Source organism: Platichthys flesus, chromosome 4 (assembly GCF_949316205.1).
Source record: "Platichthys flesus chromosome 4, fPlaFle2.1, whole genome shotgun sequence".
Taxonomy (NCBI): Eukaryota; Metazoa; Chordata; class Actinopteri; order Pleuronectiformes; family Pleuronectidae; genus Platichthys; species Platichthys flesus.
Genome location: NC_084948.1, coordinates 10,374,902 through 10,397,149, shown reverse-complemented (window position 1 = coordinate 10,397,149; position 22,248 = coordinate 10,374,902). Strand labels below are relative to the sequence as shown.

At 44.0% G+C, this 22,248-nt stretch overlaps 1 protein-coding gene across 2 annotated transcripts in view; it reads left to right on the top strand.

The window, feature by feature from the left end:
* sorl1 (sortilin-related receptor, L(DLR class) A repeats containing) overlaps nt 1-13,199 on the top strand; it is a 65,802-nt gene extending 52,603 nt beyond the window's left edge. For both annotated transcript variants that reach the window (XM_062385895.1, XM_062385894.1), the window contains exons 33-48: nt 663-791; nt 1,028-1,154; nt 1,292-1,461; nt 2,253-2,365; nt 2,784-2,888; nt 3,034-3,100; nt 4,077-4,159; nt 4,256-4,346; nt 4,466-4,656; nt 5,592-5,711; nt 6,590-6,754; nt 7,865-8,039; nt 8,142-8,248; nt 8,523-8,715; nt 8,817-9,029; nt 9,983-13,199. In XM_062385895.1, the coding sequence (XP_062241879.1) occupies nt 663-791; nt 1,028-1,154; nt 1,292-1,461; nt 2,253-2,365; nt 2,784-2,888; nt 3,034-3,100; nt 4,077-4,159; nt 4,256-4,346; nt 4,466-4,656; nt 5,592-5,711; nt 6,590-6,754; nt 7,865-8,039; nt 8,142-8,248; nt 8,523-8,715; nt 8,817-9,029; nt 9,983-10,053 (2,120 nt within the window). In that variant the 3' untranslated portion in view covers nt 10,054-13,199. The remainder of the gene's footprint in view (nt 1-662; nt 792-1,027; nt 1,155-1,291; nt 1,462-2,252; nt 2,366-2,783; nt 2,889-3,033; nt 3,101-4,076; nt 4,160-4,255; nt 4,347-4,465; nt 4,657-5,591; nt 5,712-6,589; nt 6,755-7,864; nt 8,040-8,141; nt 8,249-8,522; nt 8,716-8,816; nt 9,030-9,982) is intronic.
* The last annotated feature ends 9,049 nt before the right edge of the window (nt 13,200-22,248 follow it).

The following is a 22,248-nucleotide window of genomic DNA, read 5'->3' as shown; positions in this document are numbered from 1 at the left end:
TTCTTTTCCTACCAAAACAGAATGTTTAGTGAAGCAGAGCAATGGCACTAGACACTGGAGTAAATCTGCCGCGCACACTCTCTGAAGAGACTTTCACAACAGACTAAATATATGATCTGGCTCAGACAACAACATGTCTGAGGTGAAGCAGTTCTGTTAATAGAATAATAAAACAATTCTCCTGAGCCGAGTGCAGCTCAGATCTGAAGCTCCCAGAGTGTCAGACCTGACCTGAGCCCTCACCGGATCTGGACAAATATCTCAAAATGATATTTGGCTTCAGGTCAGATTCGGTCATGTTGGCTCCACTTAGTTTTTTATGCTACACATGCCTGAAATCTGTGAAAATATCAGGCATCGATCTGGCTTGGATTGAATGCCTGTCCGGTTCAGGTCAGGCTCGGCTAATCTTTTATCAGGCTTGGTTGGATTCGGCTAGCACAAGTGCTTGTTTTGTATTTAGGTTACATGTATAATGTCTGTTTGTTTTTCATGACCATGAGCACATTGTGATTGTCTGTACTAGAGAAGAAAAGTAGTTAAGGAGTCACACACTTTTTTTTTTAAGCTGCACAGTGTAGTATTTCAGATGCAGACAATGCAATTACAAAAATAAAAAATGTAATCTTGCTCTCTCTGTTTCCCCTCCATCGGCTGCTCAGCCACCCGTGGGCCTCTGTTCTGTGCCAACGGGACTCGCTGCTCTGATGGTGAAGCCTGTGTGCTGGACGGCGAGCTGTGTGACGGCTTCTTGGACTGCTCCGACCACAGCGACGAGGACAACTGCACCTGTAGGTCCCCACTTCTACACTTTGACTGTCACCATGAACACGTTTATCAAACTTAGCCCCTGGACATGTTAGAGGATGCGGATGCTTCATGGTTGAACAGAACAAACCAAAGGTGTCACCACCCATTGTAGTTTAATAGCGGTGCAATGCTGCCACCTACTGGTTGTTAGTTTGCACTTGGGTTGTATGCCACTAAAGTCATTTAACTCTCCCCCCACCACCACCACCACCACCAGTGGACACCCTGGCTTACAAAGTCCAGAACCTCCAGTGGACACCAGACATTTTAGGTGCTATCACGCTGACCTGGTCTCGTCCCAAGAACCTTCCCCTGGATTCCTGCTACTTCCTCATCTACTACAGGTGAACTCCTCTGCCACCAGTCTCTTGATAATGTCGACGTTCACCCGTTGAATGTGTCTGGAGCTTTATTCCACTGCCCAGAACACAATGTTGAGCAATGCTCCTTCATGTCTCTCTGCTCTTGTTTCTGTCTTCAGACTTGTGGGCGTGCAGCAGTGGACCATCATGGATACTCACAGCAACAAGACCAGCTACAAGCTGAATGTGCTGAAGCCAGACACCACCTACCACGTGAAGGTGCTCACTCAGTGTCTCAGCAGACTGCACAAGACCAACGAGGTGATCAGAGTCCGGACGCCGGAAGGAGGTGAGGATCACGTGACCGATGTGCAGGAGGCTGGTTTACTGTCAATAAGAGTCAGTGACCCCAGTATTTTCACTTAACCTCTATGTAATCATAGCTGAAATCTGCACTGGTCTATATCTTAACCTTTTAGCTATAACCAGGACATTGCTGTCACTTTTCACCTTATTTCAATAAAGTGAACAAATAAAAATACAGAAGAAGTCACAGCTCTAGCACAGGATGTGGATTAACATTTCAAATGAAGATTATAAACAAATCAGCCTTTGAATCATAGAGAAATCTGTCAATGTAATTCAAGCCCCAATTTGTCGCTTATTTGTCGCATATTGGTGAGAACTACTCACCAATATGCGACAAAAAAGGTTCACTTGATATCCCTCTCTCTAAAGTACAGGGTTGTTCAGGTAACTGGGACAGCAAATAATCGGCTCTGTCAGGTTTGCAGAGGTAACATGTCCTCTCCTAAGGTCTCTTGACTTTGTCGTTTTTCTGAGAGCAGGCAATAAGAAGACGCACTGTGGAGTTAACTATTGAAAAATGACATGTCATTAGTTTGATGTAGTTTAACACAAATCCAACCCATTGAGTCTGCTTCTTCTTATCGATACTTAATTTATAATGAACGTGTGTGTTTGTGTGTTTGTGTTTGTGTGTGTGTGTGTGTGTGTGTGTGTGTGTGTGTGTGTGTGTGTGTGTGTGTGTGTGTGTGTGTGTGTGTGTGTGTGTGTGTGTGTGTGTGTGTGTGTGTGTGTGTGTGTGTGTGTGTGTGTGTGTGTGTGCGCGCGCCTCAGTGCCTGATCCTCCCCGGAACCTGCAGCTGTCCTGTGATAACGGTGAGGATGGGACAGTCGAGGTCTCCTGGAGTCCTCCTGACAAAGGACACGGCCTCATCAGGGAATACATCGTAAGTCATTTCACGCTATAGAGGCTACATATCCAATTAGAGTCCGAATATTTACTGAAACTAACGATTCTTACACCAAGACTGACTGACCCTCAAACCCTGATACATTTAAGTTATTGCTTTAACACTCACTTCTTCTCACTGGCTTTCAATTCGAGTTGAGACCTTAATTTTATTTGCTAGTGTGCAGTATTTAATAAGAATGCTTTTCATAATTTCTATTTATTCTTTTATATATATAGTGTTTTTTTTGTTTTGTTTGTTCGGCACTGATTAACTGTGGTTGTTTTATATCTGCTGTATAAATAAACTTTGACACTATCATGTTCCTAAAGGTTTGTAGCAAACTATTTGAGCTAATGTATGGTTTTCTTTGGTGTGCGTGTGTGTGTGTGTGTGTGTGTGTGTGTGTGTTCAGGTTGAATACAGTGAGCGTGGAGGTCTTGATTGGACATCACAGAGATGCTTGACAACCAGCACTGAGGTGAAGGAGCTGCAGCCAGACAACCTGTACAGGTTCAGGGTAAGTCACTCACACAAACACACACACACACACACACACACAAACTCTGTTTGTTACTATCATAAAACCGTGAGAAACCCATGATTTCCACAGTGGTGATATTATCATGCACAGATGTGGTTGTTTCTGACTTGATGACTCTCAGGTGGCAGCAGTGACCAGTCGAGGTGTGGGGAACTGGACAGAGGTTAAATCCATCACCCCTAAAAAAGGTAATACAATATACAAATACAATTAAACATCTGTCCAGCGCTGCCCTCTGCTGGTGTTAGGTAGGTCTGTCAGGTTGTGCTGGAATGCTGTGCCTGGAGATACACCAGTGTTTGTAACTTAAACTATGATAGTGGGACTGCTGATGAATCTGATGGTTTGGATCTCCGTGCACAAAGCGTGTGTCCTTCAGGGAATGGCACATGTTTCTTTTTTCACCACTCATCAGAAATAGCCTCACCACATAACTGGAAAACCGCTGGCAGCTTCCTTGGGCAAACCGCCGACCTCATGTTTTCACTCTTCTCCCAGCACAGTTAAAATGGTCAGATTAAACCACATGGCTAAATAAATTCACCACAGTTCATGGCACGGTCATTAAAAGTGCTCTAAAACCTTATTAGATTAATATTAAGATTAGTTGGCCATCATAAATTCTCAAAGGGAAGTTTGGTGAATAATAACTAGGGGGGAAATAAAACTTCCCAGTTGCTTTTGGGGTCACTCTAATTTACACAGTCATGGCATCGTCATCTCTCTGTTCAGATGAAATTTAGTCACATTCAGTTTTCAATTAATTCATTCACATTACTTTGTCTCACAAAAAGAAATGTGCTCACTGGAAGAAATGGAATGAAAATCTGTTCAAAGATTCTGTCCTTCCTTCGTTCCTTCATTCATTTATTAAAATTACTCCAAAGTGCACTTTAGGTTAATTTGTCCAAGCTTACAAAAGATTGAACTCTTCAACTCTTCAACCTTGAACATATAATGCATTCTTTCAAGGCTGAGATGCTTTTGGACAAAGAATCTAGTCTTAATTGTGATTGGAGACATCCTCAGAAAGAATTACGTTTACTCAATAGGTGAAAACTCCTTGTTTGAGGAGGCTACGAGAATACAGCTGTTGGAAGGCTTTTATTGTGAAAAACTCATGTTGGTTTAATTATCATTTAATTCCACTTTGTCCTGCTGCAGCTCTGCCTCCCCCCTCTGTGATCGCTGACAGCATCACCCCTGACTCCATGAGCCTTTCCTTCAGCCTGAACTCGCAGTACGATGTGAGTCTCTCTTTCAACTAACATCTCAGGTCGTTCGATTGTGTTCCGTCTCTGTGTGTCCCGAACACGACTGATGGTTCCCTGTGTTTCTTCAAGGTGAAACAGTACATTGTGATTCTGTCGTGGCAGTTTGACAAGCACGTCAAGGAGAGCAAGAACTTCACAGTAAGACAGGGGATTCTCAAAGGTACTGTTTAATGGCGACGTGTCTCTGTCCAGATACTTGTGCACTTTAATTTTCACGTGACACGGTGACACCGACTATCATCTCAATCCAGTCGTTCCCTGTGTGCTGCCTGTTTCCAGCTGCCAACCTGACGGCGGGAACCATGTATGAAGTGGCTGTGTGGGCTCACACCAGCATAGGAGACAGTCCCACTGCCCTGTCCCATCATCAGACCGCCGGCACGCAGCCAGAGAGACCCTACCTGAAAACCAGGGCTCTCAATCAGACAGCTGTGGACTGCACCTGGACCCTCAAAGGCCCCCCCGCTCAGGTACAGCACTCACCATAGATACACACCAGGGAACGATATCAAAATGTTTGAAATTAAGGTTTTATTTATTTGTCTTTTTTTATAAACATGTGATACAGTAAAATATAACTAGAACTTCCCCATATAGTGTGAACCTGCTCTTGATGTTGTACTACATACTCAGTGACTACACATCCTTTAGCCTGTTTGGGACAGTTACTTACACTGAACCATTGAAACAAATCTAATTTATGAAATAAAAATGCAGAAACATACTGCATTCTTTCAAGTTTTGTAGATATCCTTATAGCAGTTTTTGCGTAATCCTTCTAAATGACAAATAAACATAACGTCCTTGGCGGAGGTACCTATCCATAGTTTTCTAAAAACAATGTTAGTAGGTCACAGAACCAAAATCTCTCCATAAAAATAACTCTTTGTACTTTGACTTTAAATTCTCAGTGCCTCAAAAAGGCAGATATACAGTGAATACTATTTCCGCGGGTGTGGGTCTGGATACTAAGAAGGGTCACACGATATCAAACTTCTTGCATGATGCTGCCTGTACACACTGTCATTTTATTAAAGCAGTGGCAACCAGTGCTCTCTCACTTTGCTGAGAACATATCCTCTGTGTGTGAGCCTGTTGTCCACACGTGAACAATGTTACGCGTTGGGGATTTTTACAAATGCCTTCCAAAGTAAAATTTACTTAAACTACGCTTTCTGTTTCTGTGTAGCTGTGTGTACATGTAATACCAACAATGCTATATACTGGGGAGCATGGTCACAATGTCCTTCTCTGGTATTCGATGCATAGGTTATAGTCGCTTTAGTGTTTTCGTCTGGACTATATATACTATATTTTGTAAAAGGAAGGGGAAAATATCCCTTCAGAAAAATATCTGCAGTAGTGTTACAAGTTGACTTTGTTTGAATTTGTGGGTTGTGTGTAGATGTATGGTGTGTTTTATGCCACGTCCTTCCTGGGTTTGTACCGGAGTCCTCACCTGGTCCGCAGCTCTTCCCTCAGCCTCACAGTCACCGTGGACAGTGATGAACAGTATCTCTTCCTGGTGAGTCTTTTGAAATCCTCTACTGACTACTTCCATCCACTTAAGTTAAACATGGCTGCAACCTAGTCTTTTCTTTAAATTTGTGATTATACCATTTTCAAATTTAACCGGAGCTTTTACTTTTGTGCAGTAAAGCTAAATCCAGAGTCGCGGGGCAGATGTCTGAACCCCCAAAAGTCTCACATGAAATCATTCACATCTCTCAGTCACACTGTTTTCACACCGAAGGGTTAGGGCGGGCATGAACTTGTTCCAGCAGTCAGTGGGTCTGAACAGAGACGTCTGATTAAAGATATAATGGGGGGGTGGGTGGAGGGCTAAATTATCCTAAGTCTTTTCACCTAACAAAGAAAAACGTCCTTCCAACCTGTCTGCTGTGGAAGGAAAAGTGAACAGCTGATCATGACTACATTAGTGAAGACAGATTTGAACTTCATGTGCTTCACTACAACTACTTTAGATCATTAACGTTATCAATCAATATGTGTTTTATCAACTTAACCGATGATAGTTCAACTTAATGTTGTCGGATCACATTGTTGTATTTTGCATATATTCGTGTCTGGTGATGTTAATTTGAGAATGTTGTTTATGGGCTAAATAAAATGAGGCATTATGGGAAAATTAAAAACAGGTTAATAATAAAAAGCGTTGACTTTTCAGACATTTTATTACAGTTGTCAATTTTAAGTGAAGTGCTTTCTGTCCACGTCGGTGTCATTGTAGGATAGACTAATTATACAATAAACAGGTCATAACAGGTAACATAGGGGCATCTTCAGTATTGGAGCAGAAGTCAGTGAAAAGGTGACTGGGAGCATCAGCTTGCCTCTTGTACCATTTCACCGTGGATGTTTCTGTCACCTGTCTCTTCTCAGGTGCGGTCCGTCTCGCCCTTCCTGGGTCCTCCCTCCGAGTACTCTGTGGTGAAAATGATTCCCAACGAGAGGCTGCCACCCAGGAACCTCCATCGTGTGCGAGTAGACAAAACGCAGGCCACGCTGAAGTGGCAGCCGCCTTATGACACCCCAAACACCGCTCTGGTAAAACACTGTCTCATGTTACTGTGACTATAAATACATGACGATAAGCATCAGGAATGTGATCAGGAGGGTGTTTCATGACCTGGTAGAGTTGAACAGACAACAGCAGAGAATCTGATCCTGATGTTCACAACTGTACTGTGGGCTGTCTTTAATCCTCCAGGAGGATGTCTCATCGGTAAACCTGTCAGGTCTTGAACCCATTTATCCGCTTATTTTTATCTTTGAAAATGTCCTTTCCGACTCACGTACTGTAAGCTGCCATTGAAAATGTTCTCAGATACACAAGACATGATGTTAGAGTCTAAAGTGCCACCCCTGTGTTTCTCACCCACCAGGGTGGTTGAAGGTTTCAGCTCTGCCCAGTACTTGCTCCCATGTGGTTTCCTTGATGGTCCAGGTCTCTTATTGAAGCCTCACTGGTTCTGAAGTTGATGATATTGGGACAAAACATCCCCGACTTTCCAGTATATTTTTCACGACTGTATTTCACGACTCCTCCAGCAGGTTTAGCAGCGAGTTCTGGCATCCCAGAATCAGCATCTCAGTATTTGTCTAGCCTGCTCAGTTGTGACATCAGCCTGGGTTGTTTCAGCCAGAGACACTGGATACTATGCTGTGCACAATTCTGCCTTGGTGATGTGGCATGGATCCAGAATCCTAACCCTGATCCTAAGGTCCCACAACAGCCTTATGCAGGGCTCCAGGATAAGAAGCTGTGCGTCTTCCTGTCCTAGAATAACAAAGAAAACCTTGTTAAAACAAATGAAAGGGATCAGTGTACAGGGATCGGAAGGATCAAACATTTCAGAATTGAAGACAATTATCCTGCTTGTCTCCATCTCTTTTAAATCCCTATGACTGAAAATTATTTCTCCTTGGTGTGTCTTACCAACTCCAGCTGTTAACATGCACAACCAGTTCCATCAGGTTTGTTTTCCACCAGGCTCCAGTCCTCCTCTTCCCATCCCAACTCAGCAATTCATATCTCACCAATACACGATCATATCATTTGTCAGACTGGATGGATTTCATCTGTCAGAAATCTGAATCTGTTCTGTTTTAGTGAACTTGACCTCTGTTTGTTTGTGTTTCTTCCTGTATCTCTAGACCTATGCAGTCCACGTGCGGGACGTGATCCGTAAAGTGGAGCTCGATTACAAGGTGACCACAGCGAACAACACAGTGGAGTACCTGCTGAAAGGCCTGGAGCCCGGAGGACGGTACAGCATCTCTGTCCGCCTGCGCAACATGAGCAAGGAGGCCAGCTTCACTCTCAGCACAGGTCACACACACACACACCACTTAGCTACAAGCAGTAACTTTACAGAGACAATACAGTGAGAGTCCAGTGTTGCTTAAAGAAGTATGTTCTCCTCTGCTGCAGTTCCTCTAGCTGCTCCTGAGGCCCTGAAGATTTTGACAGAGAAAGACCACGTGATCCTCCTCTGGAAGAGCCTGGCTGTCAGAGAGAAGGAGTTCAACGAGAGCAGGGTGAGACGCTGCTGAGCACCAACTTCTTTTCTACAGGCTTCTAACACTCTACTAAAGGCCGGCTGGTTTTATAGGTTTAATACAGCTTAATGATGTATAATAATGATAATGTTCTTGATGTTAAGTTTTTTTTTTTTTTTTTTATGTTAGTGCTGTGGTTTAATCAGCAAGCACAGTAGCCGTAACAGAAGTGTTTTCATAAGGACAGGTTTTCTGCCCCATGCATTTATGCTCCTTTTATTCTCCTCTGACTTTCTTGGCCTGATCCTCACAGGGGTATGAAGTGCACGTACATGACAGCATCACCAACCAGACATCGTTCCTGGGAAACACCACAGAGAACTTCTTCCGCATCAGCAGCCTGCTGGCGGGTCACAACTACACGTTCTTCGTGCAGGCCCGCTGCCTGCTCAGCGGTCAGCTGTGTGGGGAACCAGCTCTGCTACTCTTTGACGAGCTGACAGCAGGTACTGCATCCACAGACTGACAGCATGTTGGAATGTTGTGTGTAATGACGGTGAACCTGATTTTCCCTTCATGCGATTAATGCTCCTTTCCGCCTGCCCAGGTGCCAGTGACGCCTCCCGCAGTGAGGGCCACTCAGGGGACATGGCAGCAGTGGTGGTGCCCGTCCTCTTCCTGCTGCTGCTCGGAGTGGGCGGCAGCTTGGTGGCACTCTACCTCCGACACCGCCGGCTGCAGAACAATTTCACAGCCTTTGCCAACTCCCACTATAACTCTCGCTTGGGCTCTGCCATCTTCTCATCAGGGGATGAGCTGGGTGAGACTTTCTACTTTGTACATGGTCGTCCAGGAAACACTCAGAAGAGATGAGTAGGGTCCAGGACCCATCTGTGTTTGATCACTAGACTGGAGGCTGATCACTGCACTGGGAACTCCTACTGGTTGCTCAGGTTGCCTCCCAAGTGCAGAAGGAGGAGATTCTGGGCAGATAAATAAATACAAATGTCACTGAGGGTTGGCGAGAAATCACACACCAGACTTTAAAAGGCACATGTCGTTTCCCTTCACCCACAGGAAACGGCAAAAAGAGATATTAATGAGGTGAACGTCATGTGTTGTTTGGATACACAAGAGAATAGATGGTCGACTCAAGAAGCTAAACGTATTACAGAAACTCCCTTTATATGCTGTGTTTCTATAAACATACATTTTAGCGCATTTTGAAGTATTGCACGAGTAGATAACAAAAAATGAGTAAATTAACGCATTGGGAGATTGAAACGTTAAATCACATGACTGATCAGCTGTTTCCACAGAGAGGAAGCTGGAACACAGAGAGTAATTATAACCCGTCCTTGTAGATGGCCAAAATAACTTGTATTGTTTCTTCTTCTTCAAGGTTTTTATGACAGTCATCAAACTCCTTTATTCTAAGAACCAATTAAATATTAATACACAAGTGGATTGAAGAACGGATCCAGGACATTATTTTTACTTTTCATTAACATTGCAACATTGGGCAATTTTAAACATTTTCATTATTGTTTCTGATTTAAATTCTCAGGTCAGGTTGAACAATTAAGACCCACCTAAAACTTTGACTGTGACCCTTTGTGCTGATACAGAAACAGTGTGGAGGGGATCAGACACAGAACAAATATGTTTTATGTAGCTTGATTTTGCCTTCTCCTGGTGGTCAATACAAAGCCTGAACTCATCCAGCAAACGTGTTGTAAACATTCCTCTCTGTTCGCTCCTCTTCCTCTCCAGGTGATGATGATGATGAAGATGCCCCCATGATCAGCGGCTTCTCAGACGACGTTCCCATGGTCATCGCGTAGCAAGACATCCCTCCATTACCTGTTTATCCCTCCCCCCTCCTCCTCTTCTCTTTCTCTCTTCCCCCACCCCCACCCCCGATCGCTCCTCCCCCCTCCCTCAAATAACAGGAAACATGAAGAAAAAAAGGAAAAAGTCTAACAAAAGAAAGAGATATTTTTCAAATATACAATGCACTTTTTTTGGGATGCGCAATAACTTATTTTTTATAATACTAAATATATATATGTATGTTCGGGGTCAAAAAAGACTGGGAGGAGGACACTGAAACAAACTGTGAAGGATTTGAGTTTGTGGAGGAGGGAAAGAGACCCTGTTTGTGATGCAAACTCACTATCCATAGGAGCGGTTCACTGCTTAAAGCCAAAATAAGCATCCAGATACTGAAATATAGAATGCAAAAACATTTTAAGAGTCATTAACGATAAAAAAAAAATACATATTTAGATATGGTATATGCTGTATACAAAATGTACACATAGAAACGGTCGGAGCAGTAACTGTTACATCGTTTGGTATTAGTACAGTGTGTACTATAGCAGTGTATGTAACAGTGGTGCCCAGGGTGAGAGTCGGATGAGTTAACTGTGGATTATGTTTCTTCATTTACTGAATCTCAATGTTTGGGAACTGTTCCTGTTAACATATTTAAACAGATCCATGACCGGATTGACCATTGGCACCTTGTAGTGTCCCCATAGATCCCCTTTTTTTAACTCTGTTTTCCACCACCAGCACACTGTTCTATGTCTGTATGTAGAGGCAACACGTGTCCCACAATATGAGAATACTTCTGGCTTTGAGGGGGACGGAATCCCTCGCAGCATTGCCAAGATCCTAACTATTTGTAAATATTGGCTTTTACTATGTTCTCTCCTTGTGATGCTGTACAATATCATGTGTAATCTTTTTTGTTGTTATCATTCAGGACCACAAATTATTGCCCCCAGCATTTTTGCCATAGCTGTAGTCGTAGAGGAAGTGTGTTTGGGGTTCTCAGGGAACTGTGTCAGAGCGGACACCAGCGCAGCACCACCACCATCACCAACTGGCTTAGGCAGCACTGTCCATCTACTGTTGATTAGGTACAGGAACCTCTGAGGGGGTCGGGATCAGCTGTGGGTGGAAGGACTGGCAGGTACACGTCATTGTCAGTAGCGATGATGAAGGGTCAGGTTTGGAAAAAGGTTGAAAGGGCTGATTCACGCAAAAATACACTTGCATACGTGTTCACATACCTCTGTTAGCATGTAGATGTAGTTCCACAGTTTTAAGAGATCTGTCGCTGAGATTTCTCGCTCTACATGGACATCTCTCTCTAGAGACGGTTATCTTTTGCCAAAAAAGTCGCCATAAAATCGAAGGTTCACCACTGATGCATTTGCGCATTTGGGACTGGGGCCTTGTAGTGCAGTGAGACCTGATTTTACTTTGAAAAATAGTGAGGGCAGGCTTCTTAGCAAATTGCATGGCTAATAGGCTAACTCTCAACCAAACAGCTTTTTATGAAACTATATGATTTTAATTGTGCAATACTTGCATTTGTGAACACTCCAGCCAGCTGTTCTGGCTCCATTTGTTGTAATTGAACTTCGTTACTGGTATAACTTCAGTATGTCAATAAAATCGAGTTCAAGCCTGTTTATAAAAAACAGTCTTTTGTAAAAAAAAGCTTTTTTAGAGATTATAGGCATACAAATAACTATATCATTTTCCGATGATGACATATCCTATTTTCCATCATTCAATTCATTGTTCGGTTAATATCTCACAAATTAGTGATTGATGTCTAACCGTAATTTGCCAATGCTGTTGTGACCGGGCCTTTCTTCTTTCTTTTCTATTCACCCACATTACACGGGTGTTGAGGCAGAAATCTCAGAGACCAATATCTCAAAACATTTATGAACTATAAAGAAAATAATCTAGATTGTAGGTCCTGTGTGAGAAAACATACTTTCTATTATTTGGTTAGCTGATCTGTCTATCTCAGTATGTACGGTCACACTGTTGTAAGTCCATTAATGTTCAACTCAAAACACACTTTGGAGAATCCTCACCATTGTTCTCCCCCCCCCCCCCCCCCTCCCCCTGGCTCTGCACTATAGTCCATTAACTGATTTTTGTGTTTTGCTTCTCAGCTTGAGCCATTGGAACTGATGGTGTCGTGCTCTTAATGTTGTTTTTGTCGAGATGTCTTCATGAATGTATTTTATACTGTCTCTATACTTTCCAAGGTACTGTCCCAGCTCATAATGCTACTGTCGCCAACTGTGAGGTTTATGCCCACTCCCTGGTTTTGTCCTGGCTCCATTGAATTTGTAAAGCACTCACTCTGCTGAGGACGACACAGGCGTTCTGTTGTTCCTCTGTAGACCGGCTCGTACAACCTTCAGCGCTCACATCATTAACCCAGAGAAGCAAACCTGTTCTGTGTCAGGTTAAGCCCAGAATATTCCTGAGCCATATTCAAAATCATTATCCCCTTTCTGTTCTATATCATGTACGGTTTCTTCCAGGATTGATTTTCAGCTCCTCATCCTGTCTTTCTCACATTTGGTGTGTTTCTTGGCCTTAAAAACAGATTCCTCTGGCATCGATGCTGTTTTTTGCTCTGTGGAGTTTCTGACTTTGTGTTTTGCCACATAATGCCTTATTAGAACACATTTGGTTTTTGTGTAATGTATTGTTTTTTTGGTGATAGAACACAAGTGCACATGCATGCCTACACATTCTCACAAACACACACACACACAAACACAGTGCCCATACAACAGGCTAAGGAGGCTAGGGAAGAGGTTGGTGTCAGGGCATTCGGTTGTCTTTGTCAGATCACTGCTCCTTTCTGTGTCGGCTGCTGTAAGCTGCCACTTAGTCTGGTTTTAGTCAGGTTTTACTCATGTACAAAGTACGATCATTTGTTCTTGTGTGACGGTTTGCTCCCCTCTTATCTTAATGTCAACTCTTGTCAAATAGTTTGCTTCAAAATGTCGTTTGGCACAGAGGACAGTTGGACTTGGCCGTGTCTGAAGATGTTAATGTCTTGCTTGCTTTTCTCGGAAGTTGCAAGAAAACTGAGATGTTTGGAGAAACAGTGTGAGGTGTTTTAAAAACCACTTGTACTGAAATAAAGTTGCTGGAAATGAGACTCTTGTCTTGTCCTTCTTTTGCGCAGGGCCGGAGAGGAGCTTGTACAGAAGTGAGATAAACCGTTTTGTCTTGTTATTAAGGGATGGATGAATGGGTCATGTATGATGAAAGCACAACTTCACAGATGTGAACTCCAAACATACAGTTGAGAAAAGACACGATCAGTCAAGCATGAGGAGTAACAGTAGGAGGTAACTAGATAATGACCCTGAAAGGTCCTTTGGTATGGAGGCTGACAGGTGCTGTCAGAATAATTAAAGTTTGACACTGTTTGATTATAATCAATTAATCAACTGACCAGTCAAATAATGTCTGAATGTCTGTCTATTTCAACATCTTCATTACCCTCTAATTTCAAAATATCTCTTTCATTGATCTGTATTTACAAGCTGCAGTTTTAGACTTGATAATCATAGTATATCTTTGCCCTGTACAGTCATACAGCGCATGTACAGCTCTTTCTTAGTCACACATCACTCACACACAACTGGCACAGAACACTAAATCAAGGTTGTTTGAAGGATGTAGTTTCTTCACCAAGAACACTTCAGAAAGCAGAATGGAGAAGCTGGGGATCAAACCACAGACCCTCTGGTTCGTGGACGACTCGCTCCACCTCCTTCTTTAACCAGGTAATGATGAGAGCTCGAGCGCTGTTGGACCAGTTGTTGAGGGACTCTTCTTGCCATGAAATGTTGAAAAGGCATTCAAGGTCTCCACAGGGTAAATCCCACCCCTGACCTTTACTCTGGTGTCCTCAACAGCTTGATATTTATTTAATGGTAAAATTGTGAACAGGGGAGCTGAGCTGGAAGGTGAAGCTTTGGATTTACCAGTCAAACTATGTACTGACCTGGTTCACACATCTGATAGGGATGAAGATGTCTCCTGAGCAACTTCCAATGGATGTCCTCTGGGCAATATTAATTTGCAATCCATATGTATTGAAATATAAGTAGTTGTTTGACAGAGCAACAGACACTGAAATCTCTATTCTATCCAGCTGGAATGGTTGAGCTATTAATATAATCGGGAAACCAAGAATCAGCTCAGGGATTTGTACTTTTATAAGAACTGTAAGTAAATCTCAGTGCATTTGAAAAGACTGTAAGCAGTTTATAATTCCACCCGGAGGAAGTTTGAATGCTTGGTTACAGAGTAAGCATCTAAAATGATGTCAGTTCTATTTTAATCAGGTTTCTAAGTTTAACGCTGCCAAAAATGTTTAAAGTGTGTTAGGATTAGGGAACCGTCACCTTATCGTGGTGGAGAGGTTTGCGTGTCCCTGTGAACCTGAGGGCTGTGTTGTCTGGAGCCTTGTGCTCCTGGTAGGGTCTCTCATGGCAGAGTGGTCTCAGGTGAGGGGCCAGACTAAGAATGGTTCAAAAAGCCTCAATGAATAGCGAAAAAAGAGGAGATATGACCCGACCAGGAGGAAGCCCGGGGCCCCCGTCTGGAGCTAGGCCCAGACAGAGGGCTCGATGGCGAGCGCCTGGTGGCTGGGTTTGCCACAGAGCCCGGTCGGGCATAGCCCGAACAAACTACGTGGCGACCCCCCTCTCTTTATCTCATGGGCCCACCACCTGTGGGAAGACCCGTTGGGGTCGGGTGCGCAGCCACATGGGTGGCAGCGAAGGTCAGGGGTCTCGACGGACCAGACCCGGCAGAAGCTGGCTCTGGGGACGTGGAACGTCACCTCGCTGTGGGGAAAGGAACCGGAGCTTGTGAGGGAGGTGGAGCGCTATCAGTTAGATCTGGTGGGGCTTACCTCCACGCACAGTCTCAGCTCTGGTACCGTACTCCTGGATAAGGGTTGGACTCTATTCTTCTCCGGAGTTGCCAAGGGCGTGAGGGGATACTCATAAAAGTGTTGGAGTTTACACCGGTAGACGAGAGGGTCGCCTCCCTGCGCCTAAGGGTTGTAGGGGGGAAAACTCTGACTGTTGTTTGTGCTTATGCACCAAACAGCAGTTCAGAGTACTCAGCCTTCTTGGAGACCCTGAATGGAGTCCTGTATGGGGCTCCAGTAGGGGACTCCGTAGTTCTGCTGGGTGACTTCAACGCCCACGTGGGCAACGATGGAGACACCTGGAGAGGGGTGGTGGGGAGGAACGGCCTCCCTGATCTGAACCCGAGCTGTCGTTTGTTATTGGACTTCTGTGCTAGTCATGGATTATCCATAACAAACACCATGTTCGAACATAAGGGTGCTCATAAGTGTACCTGGTACCAGAGTACCCTAGGCCGAAGATCAATGATCGATTTTGTGATCGTGTCATCTGATCTGAGGCCGCATGTTTTGGACACTCGGGTAAAGAGAGGGGCGGAACTGTCAACCGACCACCATCTGGTTGTGAGTTGGATCAGGGAATGGGGGAAATTTCCGGATAGACCTGGTAAGCCCAAACGAGTAGTGCGGGTGAGCTGGGAATGGTCTGGAGGAGGCCCCCGTCCTAGGTATCTTCAACTCACACCTCCGGCTGAGTTTTTCTGGCATTCCTGTGGAGGTTGGGGGCATTGAGCCGGAGTGGGCGGTGTTCAAAACCTCCATTGCTGATGCTGCGGAGGCTAGCTGTGGCCTCAGGGTCTTAGGCTCCTCAAGGGGCGGTGACCCTCAGACACCGTGGTGGACACCGGTGGTCAGGGAAGCCGTCCGATTGAAGAAGGATATAATATCCGGGATATAATATCCTGGAGGACTCCTGACTCGGTTGCAGGGTACCGACAGGCCCGAAGGGCTGCACCTGCTGCTGTGTCGGAGGCTAAGCAGCAGGTGTGGGAGAAGTTCGGAGAGGCCATGGAGAAGGACTTTCGGTCGGCACCAAAGTGTTTCTGGAAGACTATCCGGCACCTCAGGAGGGGGAAACGGGGAACCATCCAAGCTGTGTACAGTAAGGATGGGACTCTGTTGACCTCAACTGAGGAGGTCGTCGGACGTTGGAAGGAACACTTTGAGGAACTCCTGAATCTGAATAAACGCCCTCTATGTTGGAGGAAGAGCTCAAGGTTGATGGTGTTTCATCGTCAATTTCCCTGGTGGAGGTCACTGAGGTAGTCAAACATCTCCGCAGTGGCAAGGCCCCAGGGATTGATGAGATCCAGCCAGAAATGCTAAAGGCTCTGGGTGTTGAGGGGCTGTCATGGTTGACACGCCTATTCAACATCGCGTGGGAGTCGGGTACAGTGCCAAAGGAGTGGCAAACCGGGGTGGTGGTTCCCCTGTTCAAAAAGGGGGACCAGAGAGTGTGTGCCAATTACCGGGGCATCACACTTCTCAGCCTCCCTGGTAAAGTCTACTCCAAGGTGCTGGAAAGGAGGGTTCGGCCGATCGTCGAACCTCAGATTTCAGAGGAACAATGCGGTTTTCGCCCCGGACGTGGAACTACGGACCAGCTCATCACTCTCGCAAGGATCCTGGAGGGGGCCTGGGAGTATGCCCATCCGGTCTACATGTGTTTTTTGGATCTGGAGAAGGCGTATGACCGGGTCCCCCGGGAGAAACTGTGGGAGGTGCTGCAGGAGAATGGGGTAAGGGGGTCTATCCTCAGGGCCATCCAATCCCTGTACTCCCAAAGCGAGAGCTGTGTTCGCGTCCTCTGCGGCCAGTCAGTTTCGTTCTCAGTGGATGCTGGTCTCCGCCAGGGCTGCGCCTTGTCACCAATCCTGTTTGTGATATACATGGACAGGATATCGAGGCGTAGTCGTGGTGGGGAGGGGTTGCAGTTCGGTGGTCTGGGGATCTCGTCACTGCTTTTTGCAGATGACGTGGTCCTCATTGGATCATCGGCCTGTGACCTTCAGCACTCACTGGATCGGCTGGCGGGCGTGTGTGAAGCGGCTAGGATGAGGATCAGCACCGCTAAATCTGAGGCCATGACTCTTAGCAGGAAACCGATGGATTGCTTACTCCGGGTAGGAAATGAGTCCTTAGCCCAAGTGAAGGAGTTCAAGTACCTTGGGGTCTTGTTCGCGAGTGAGGGTCCTATGGAGCGTGAGATTGGCCGGAGAATCGGAGCAGCGGGGGCGGTATTGCGTTCGCTTTACCGCACCGTTGTAATGAAAAGAGAGCTGAGCCGCAAGGCAAAGCTCTCGATCTACCGGTCGATCTTCATTCCTATCCTCACCCGTGAGGAACTCGGATTAGAGCCGCTGCTCCTTTACTTAGAAAGGAGTCAGCTGAGGTAGTTCGGGCATCTGGTAAGGATGCCCACTGGGCGCCTTCCTTGGGAGGTGTTTCAGGCACGTCCAGTGGGGAGGAGACCTCGGGGAAGACCCAGGACTAGGTGGAGAGATTATATCTCAACACTGGCCTGGGAACGCCTCGGGATCCCCCCGTCAGAGTTGGTCAATGTGGCCCGGGAAAGGGAAGTCTGGGGCCCCCTGCTTGAGCTGCTCCCCGCGACCCGACCCCGGATAAGCGGACGAAAATGAGATGAGATGAGAGGATTAGGGTTTACCCCAACCCTTGTCCATAAAGATGTATCGTGCAGTTCACGCACACACACACACACACATACACACACACAGACACACACATATCCAATTTATTTCAGTGAGGACACTCATTGGCATAATGTGTTCCAGGCCACCTTACCATAACCTTAACTATCAATAACTAAATGCCTAACCCTAACCTAATGCTAAACCTGAAACCAAGTCTTAACCCCGAAACAATCCAATAGAGGTGGGTCAAAAATGTCCTCAATCCGTGGGTTGTAGGCTCAAATTGGTCCTCACACAGATAGGTGTACAAGAGCACAGATACACAGACACACACTCCGAAAGACACACAAAGTATGGTTAATCCTCATCAGAGAGCTGCTGGTTGCTTTCTAGTGTAGCTACTAGTCAAAGGTCAGGAAGGTTGAGACCACAGCATGATGCACACACGCATAAATGCACCACAACAACAGAGCACTTGTCTCAATCTCCGCAGGTCAAGAGGTGATCAAGAGTTTTTTGACAGTTTCTAATTGCCTAGGGTCAAAGGTCAGTAGACTGGAGGTTGACAATGCAATATCAAGACTGGAGTGAAGGTTTTGAGAGAAAAAGAGAGGAGAGTTGAGGCAGAGTCCACAGAGCATTGGTTTACCATCGAGCTCCACTGGAGGAGCACATTTTACAACATTATCAACAAAAATAGTTTCTACATAAGAATTTGAACAAAAAAACATCCAGGATAGTTTCATGTTTTTTGCCACTTAGGGGGTGTGAAAACATCGTTGAACCTATTATCACCTTTTGTGCTGATATGATGAACTTGTTTAGAAACAAACTTATTTACACATCCAGCCGTTACAGTGAAACATTATCATTCATTTGGAGATTTGTCCTTGAATTAGAACAATATTCTACTCTTCTCACTCTGTTTTTGGTCTCCACCACCTCCTGCACTCCACAATGTTGATGAGCTATTACAGTGGCTCAGCACCTACTGCAGCTAGTTTACAGCGTTTCACAACTCTAAAATCTATCGGCTTGGCCAAAGAAAAATAAATAATAAAACAATAATAATAATATTATCAATAACTGGATGAACCCTTCTTACATTGAACTTTAAAAAAAAGTTACAAAGTGCTTAAAAAGCAATTCAAAACTGTTAGAATGTTAAGTAATCTATAACCAAAAGAAGTAAAATAAAGGAAAGAAAGAATAAACTAGAAAAGTGAGGCCATGAGAACTGTGGAAGTTAAACAAAGCAGTGAAGTTGTGGCCCGGACGATTTAACAGTGAGCTGAATTTGGCAGCGCAGCTCCGTAAAGCCAGGGGGAGCTGCAGATTCTCTGTGGATTCGTCACTGTGAGCATTTCACATAGTCACATCGTTGTAATGAAAATGTCAATAACAGCTCCACTGAGGAACACATGTTGAGATACTGGTACACATTTGCAAACTGTATCTTGTGAACACACAAAAAGTGAAAATGAAAGAAATCTGAATAATAATAATGAAGAAACATCGAGAGAGAAGTTTTAAGGCCGCCAACATCACACCTGAACAATCACTGCTCGCCGAATCGCCAGATAAGCAAAGTTACAAAATTCTCTCACAATCTGACAAACACCGTGTTTCACTGAGGCCTTCACAGGCAGCTGGCTTTACAGAGGACTGGTTCCCATGGGCTCAGACTGAAAGGACTTTGGAGACAGGATCAGGTTTCATATGACGGTGCTGCATTTAGTCATTATCATCAGCTCCTTGCTGCCTCAGCTGAGTAGATTCTCAGTGGACATTTGCCAGATTAATATCTGATTGTAAAACTCTGCCTATAAGATTTAAGCTAGTTTAATTAAGGCAATCATAAGGCTTAAATTAATTCAATAAATCTGATATTCCTTTGCATTATTTAAACAAATCTCAGTACATGGCTACATGCAGCATTCAGTGGTTTGCTGCAATCTAAAGCTATATTATTACTAACTGAAAAATGTTCCAAGTCGAACTTTAACTTATAATGTCTGTATTAGCAAACACTCATAGGCAATGTCATAAAATCCCCTCCGAGTCCCCAGTACAATGGACTATTCAATAGCAAACGTACAACAAGTAAAGTTCACATCCTGGTGAAGAAGTTTTGTCTGAGCTGGTGCTTTCATACTGAGGTAGTTGAAAGAGATGATGGATGAGGAGCTGTGCAGGTGAGTTAGTGGGAGCAGAGGGAACCAGTAGCCACACCCAGCCACCAACATACACTGTAGGGAATGAAAGAAGAGACACAAAACACACACATGCAGACCGTAAAAGTGACCAGAATACAGGCAAAGTTCTTACAATTCCATCGCTGTTAATAGGGCCAGAATGGGCGATATGGCCAAATATGTTATCACGCTAAAAATATTTTTAAATCATTTGATATTGATAATGATTCCAATAAACATCAAATAATCCTTTATCTCATGTTTAATATCTGATGTTTGCCTCTGAGTAAAAGTCAAAGAATTTATTGTGATGTGGTAGAACAGAAAAGTTGAAGTTAGCTGTAGTTTTACAACTTTCTTTATGATCAAAAAATGACAAACATTTCACCAATCGGAGGTAGAACATTCAAAATAATGTGTTATATCCACCCAAAGCATATGTAACACGGAGGAATTATAATGATATATTTCAACTTTTAACTTCAACTGTGAGCTTTATTTGACCCAGAAGGGCAATTTGTGTTTACAGCAAGGAAGTACAACACATAAGACACAAAATAATATTAAACATATAAACAGTGAGGGTCGTGGGAGGCGTCCTGAATACAGTAGGCCAGAGAAACCGAGAACAGGAGTTGCAGACATCCTTTAATATATTTATATAAATAAAACTTTGTAAATAAAATATTAATAAACAATAAGTACAAAAATTGTATTGAATAAATAATATCAATTTCAAGCGGTCCATATAAAGTTTGTTGTACCAGTATACTAACCTGATCAGCATCTTACCAACTGTAATACAAACAAACATCATCAAGGACAAAGTTATCTTCAATATCATCATCATCATCATCATCATCATGCAAGAACCAGATCGAATTTAAAACTTGAATTTAAAAGACAAATATGAAACACATTGATTTTAAAGATCATTATCATAGCCTAAAGATTTCTATACTTTTGGAAATTGTTAGTCAAAATAACTATAACTTAGTCAAAATAAAGATTGTAAGGAGGCGGAGAGAGAATTTATAACCATTCATCCTGGAGTCCTAACATCAGTTCACGGTAAAACAATCACTTTCTTGTGGTTGTCTGTTTATATGTATGGATGGATAGTCATTTGTGTATACCTTATGTTGTGTGTTTAACCTGTGATGTGAAGTACTTTGTAACTGTCTGTTTTAAAAAAGTGCTACATAAAAAATAAATATTATTAATTATTGTGGGGAGCACTGGACTCTGATAAACTGTGATTCAATGTCCTCGCCAAATTGTTCCTTCTTTACATTTCACATTCTGTGTCCGTGTCCAGAAGCCGCCTGACAAATAATCAGGGGAGCGAAAAACGCCCTGCTGACTTTAACAAGTCAACCGGATGTAACATTTCCTGTTTCAAGTGGAGCAAACTAACTGAACTGACTCTGGGTATGTGGGCAAATCTGCAGAATGATGGTGGTGAAGTGATACCTATAGGCTGGCGTGTGCTGCAGATTGGTTTGTCTGCGAACACCTTACATTTTTACAAAATCCCCAAAAAACCACACACATTAGGCCTCATCCAAAGCTCCAGGTGGTGTAGGGGTTTCATTTAAGAACTTCTTGAAACCCAATGAGAGGAGCTGACAGCGTTCGTCATCATCGGCCGACATTTCATCGTGCTCCAGCTCTTTCCATACTGACAACTGTGTTGTCTCTGGAATCCAGACTGCAGCAATTAGTAGGCCACAACCATTAGTGCCTTTTCATTTGCAGGAGATTTCACAAAAACAAAGCTGTTTTTATCGCAGTAGACACAATGTGATAATAAAGACAGAAACCCTTTAGTCTTGTCTTGCTCTAGTGCCAAAGCTCTGATAACATAGGAATGTATCTGAAATTATATGACTACACCATGATTTTCATAACTCTATTACTCCCCAGTATTTCAGTATACTGGAGGACATTGGTACTGTTAAATATTGGTGTTGTGCGCCTCTGACAGTCTCACAGCTGGGCTGGTGCTTTGGGCTGAACTCAGACTCTCCCCGTCTGCTTGAGGGATCGCTGCTCTGACCTTGTCAGACTCACAGACAGAAGCGACAGGCAGAAAGAGCCCGAACAAAATGATTACGTCTTCCTCCCTCGAGCCCCTTGGGATCCATGAGTTTGCCTTTTTGCCCTTTAGAAAGATTCAGAAGACTGAAAAGTTTGATGGGTATCGCGGCATGGCTGAAGCCCTGGAGACGAACAAAAGTCAAATCAGAGTTAACTATTGTTTCATCTTAATTATATCTATACCTGTATTTTAAGACCCAGTCCAATGAAAGATAAATATCACGTTATATTTGCATTGTTAATCCAAGTTAAAAAGAGCAGAGCAGTCTCTGCAGTCAAATCCCAGTTTTTACTGCTGAGAGCCTCATC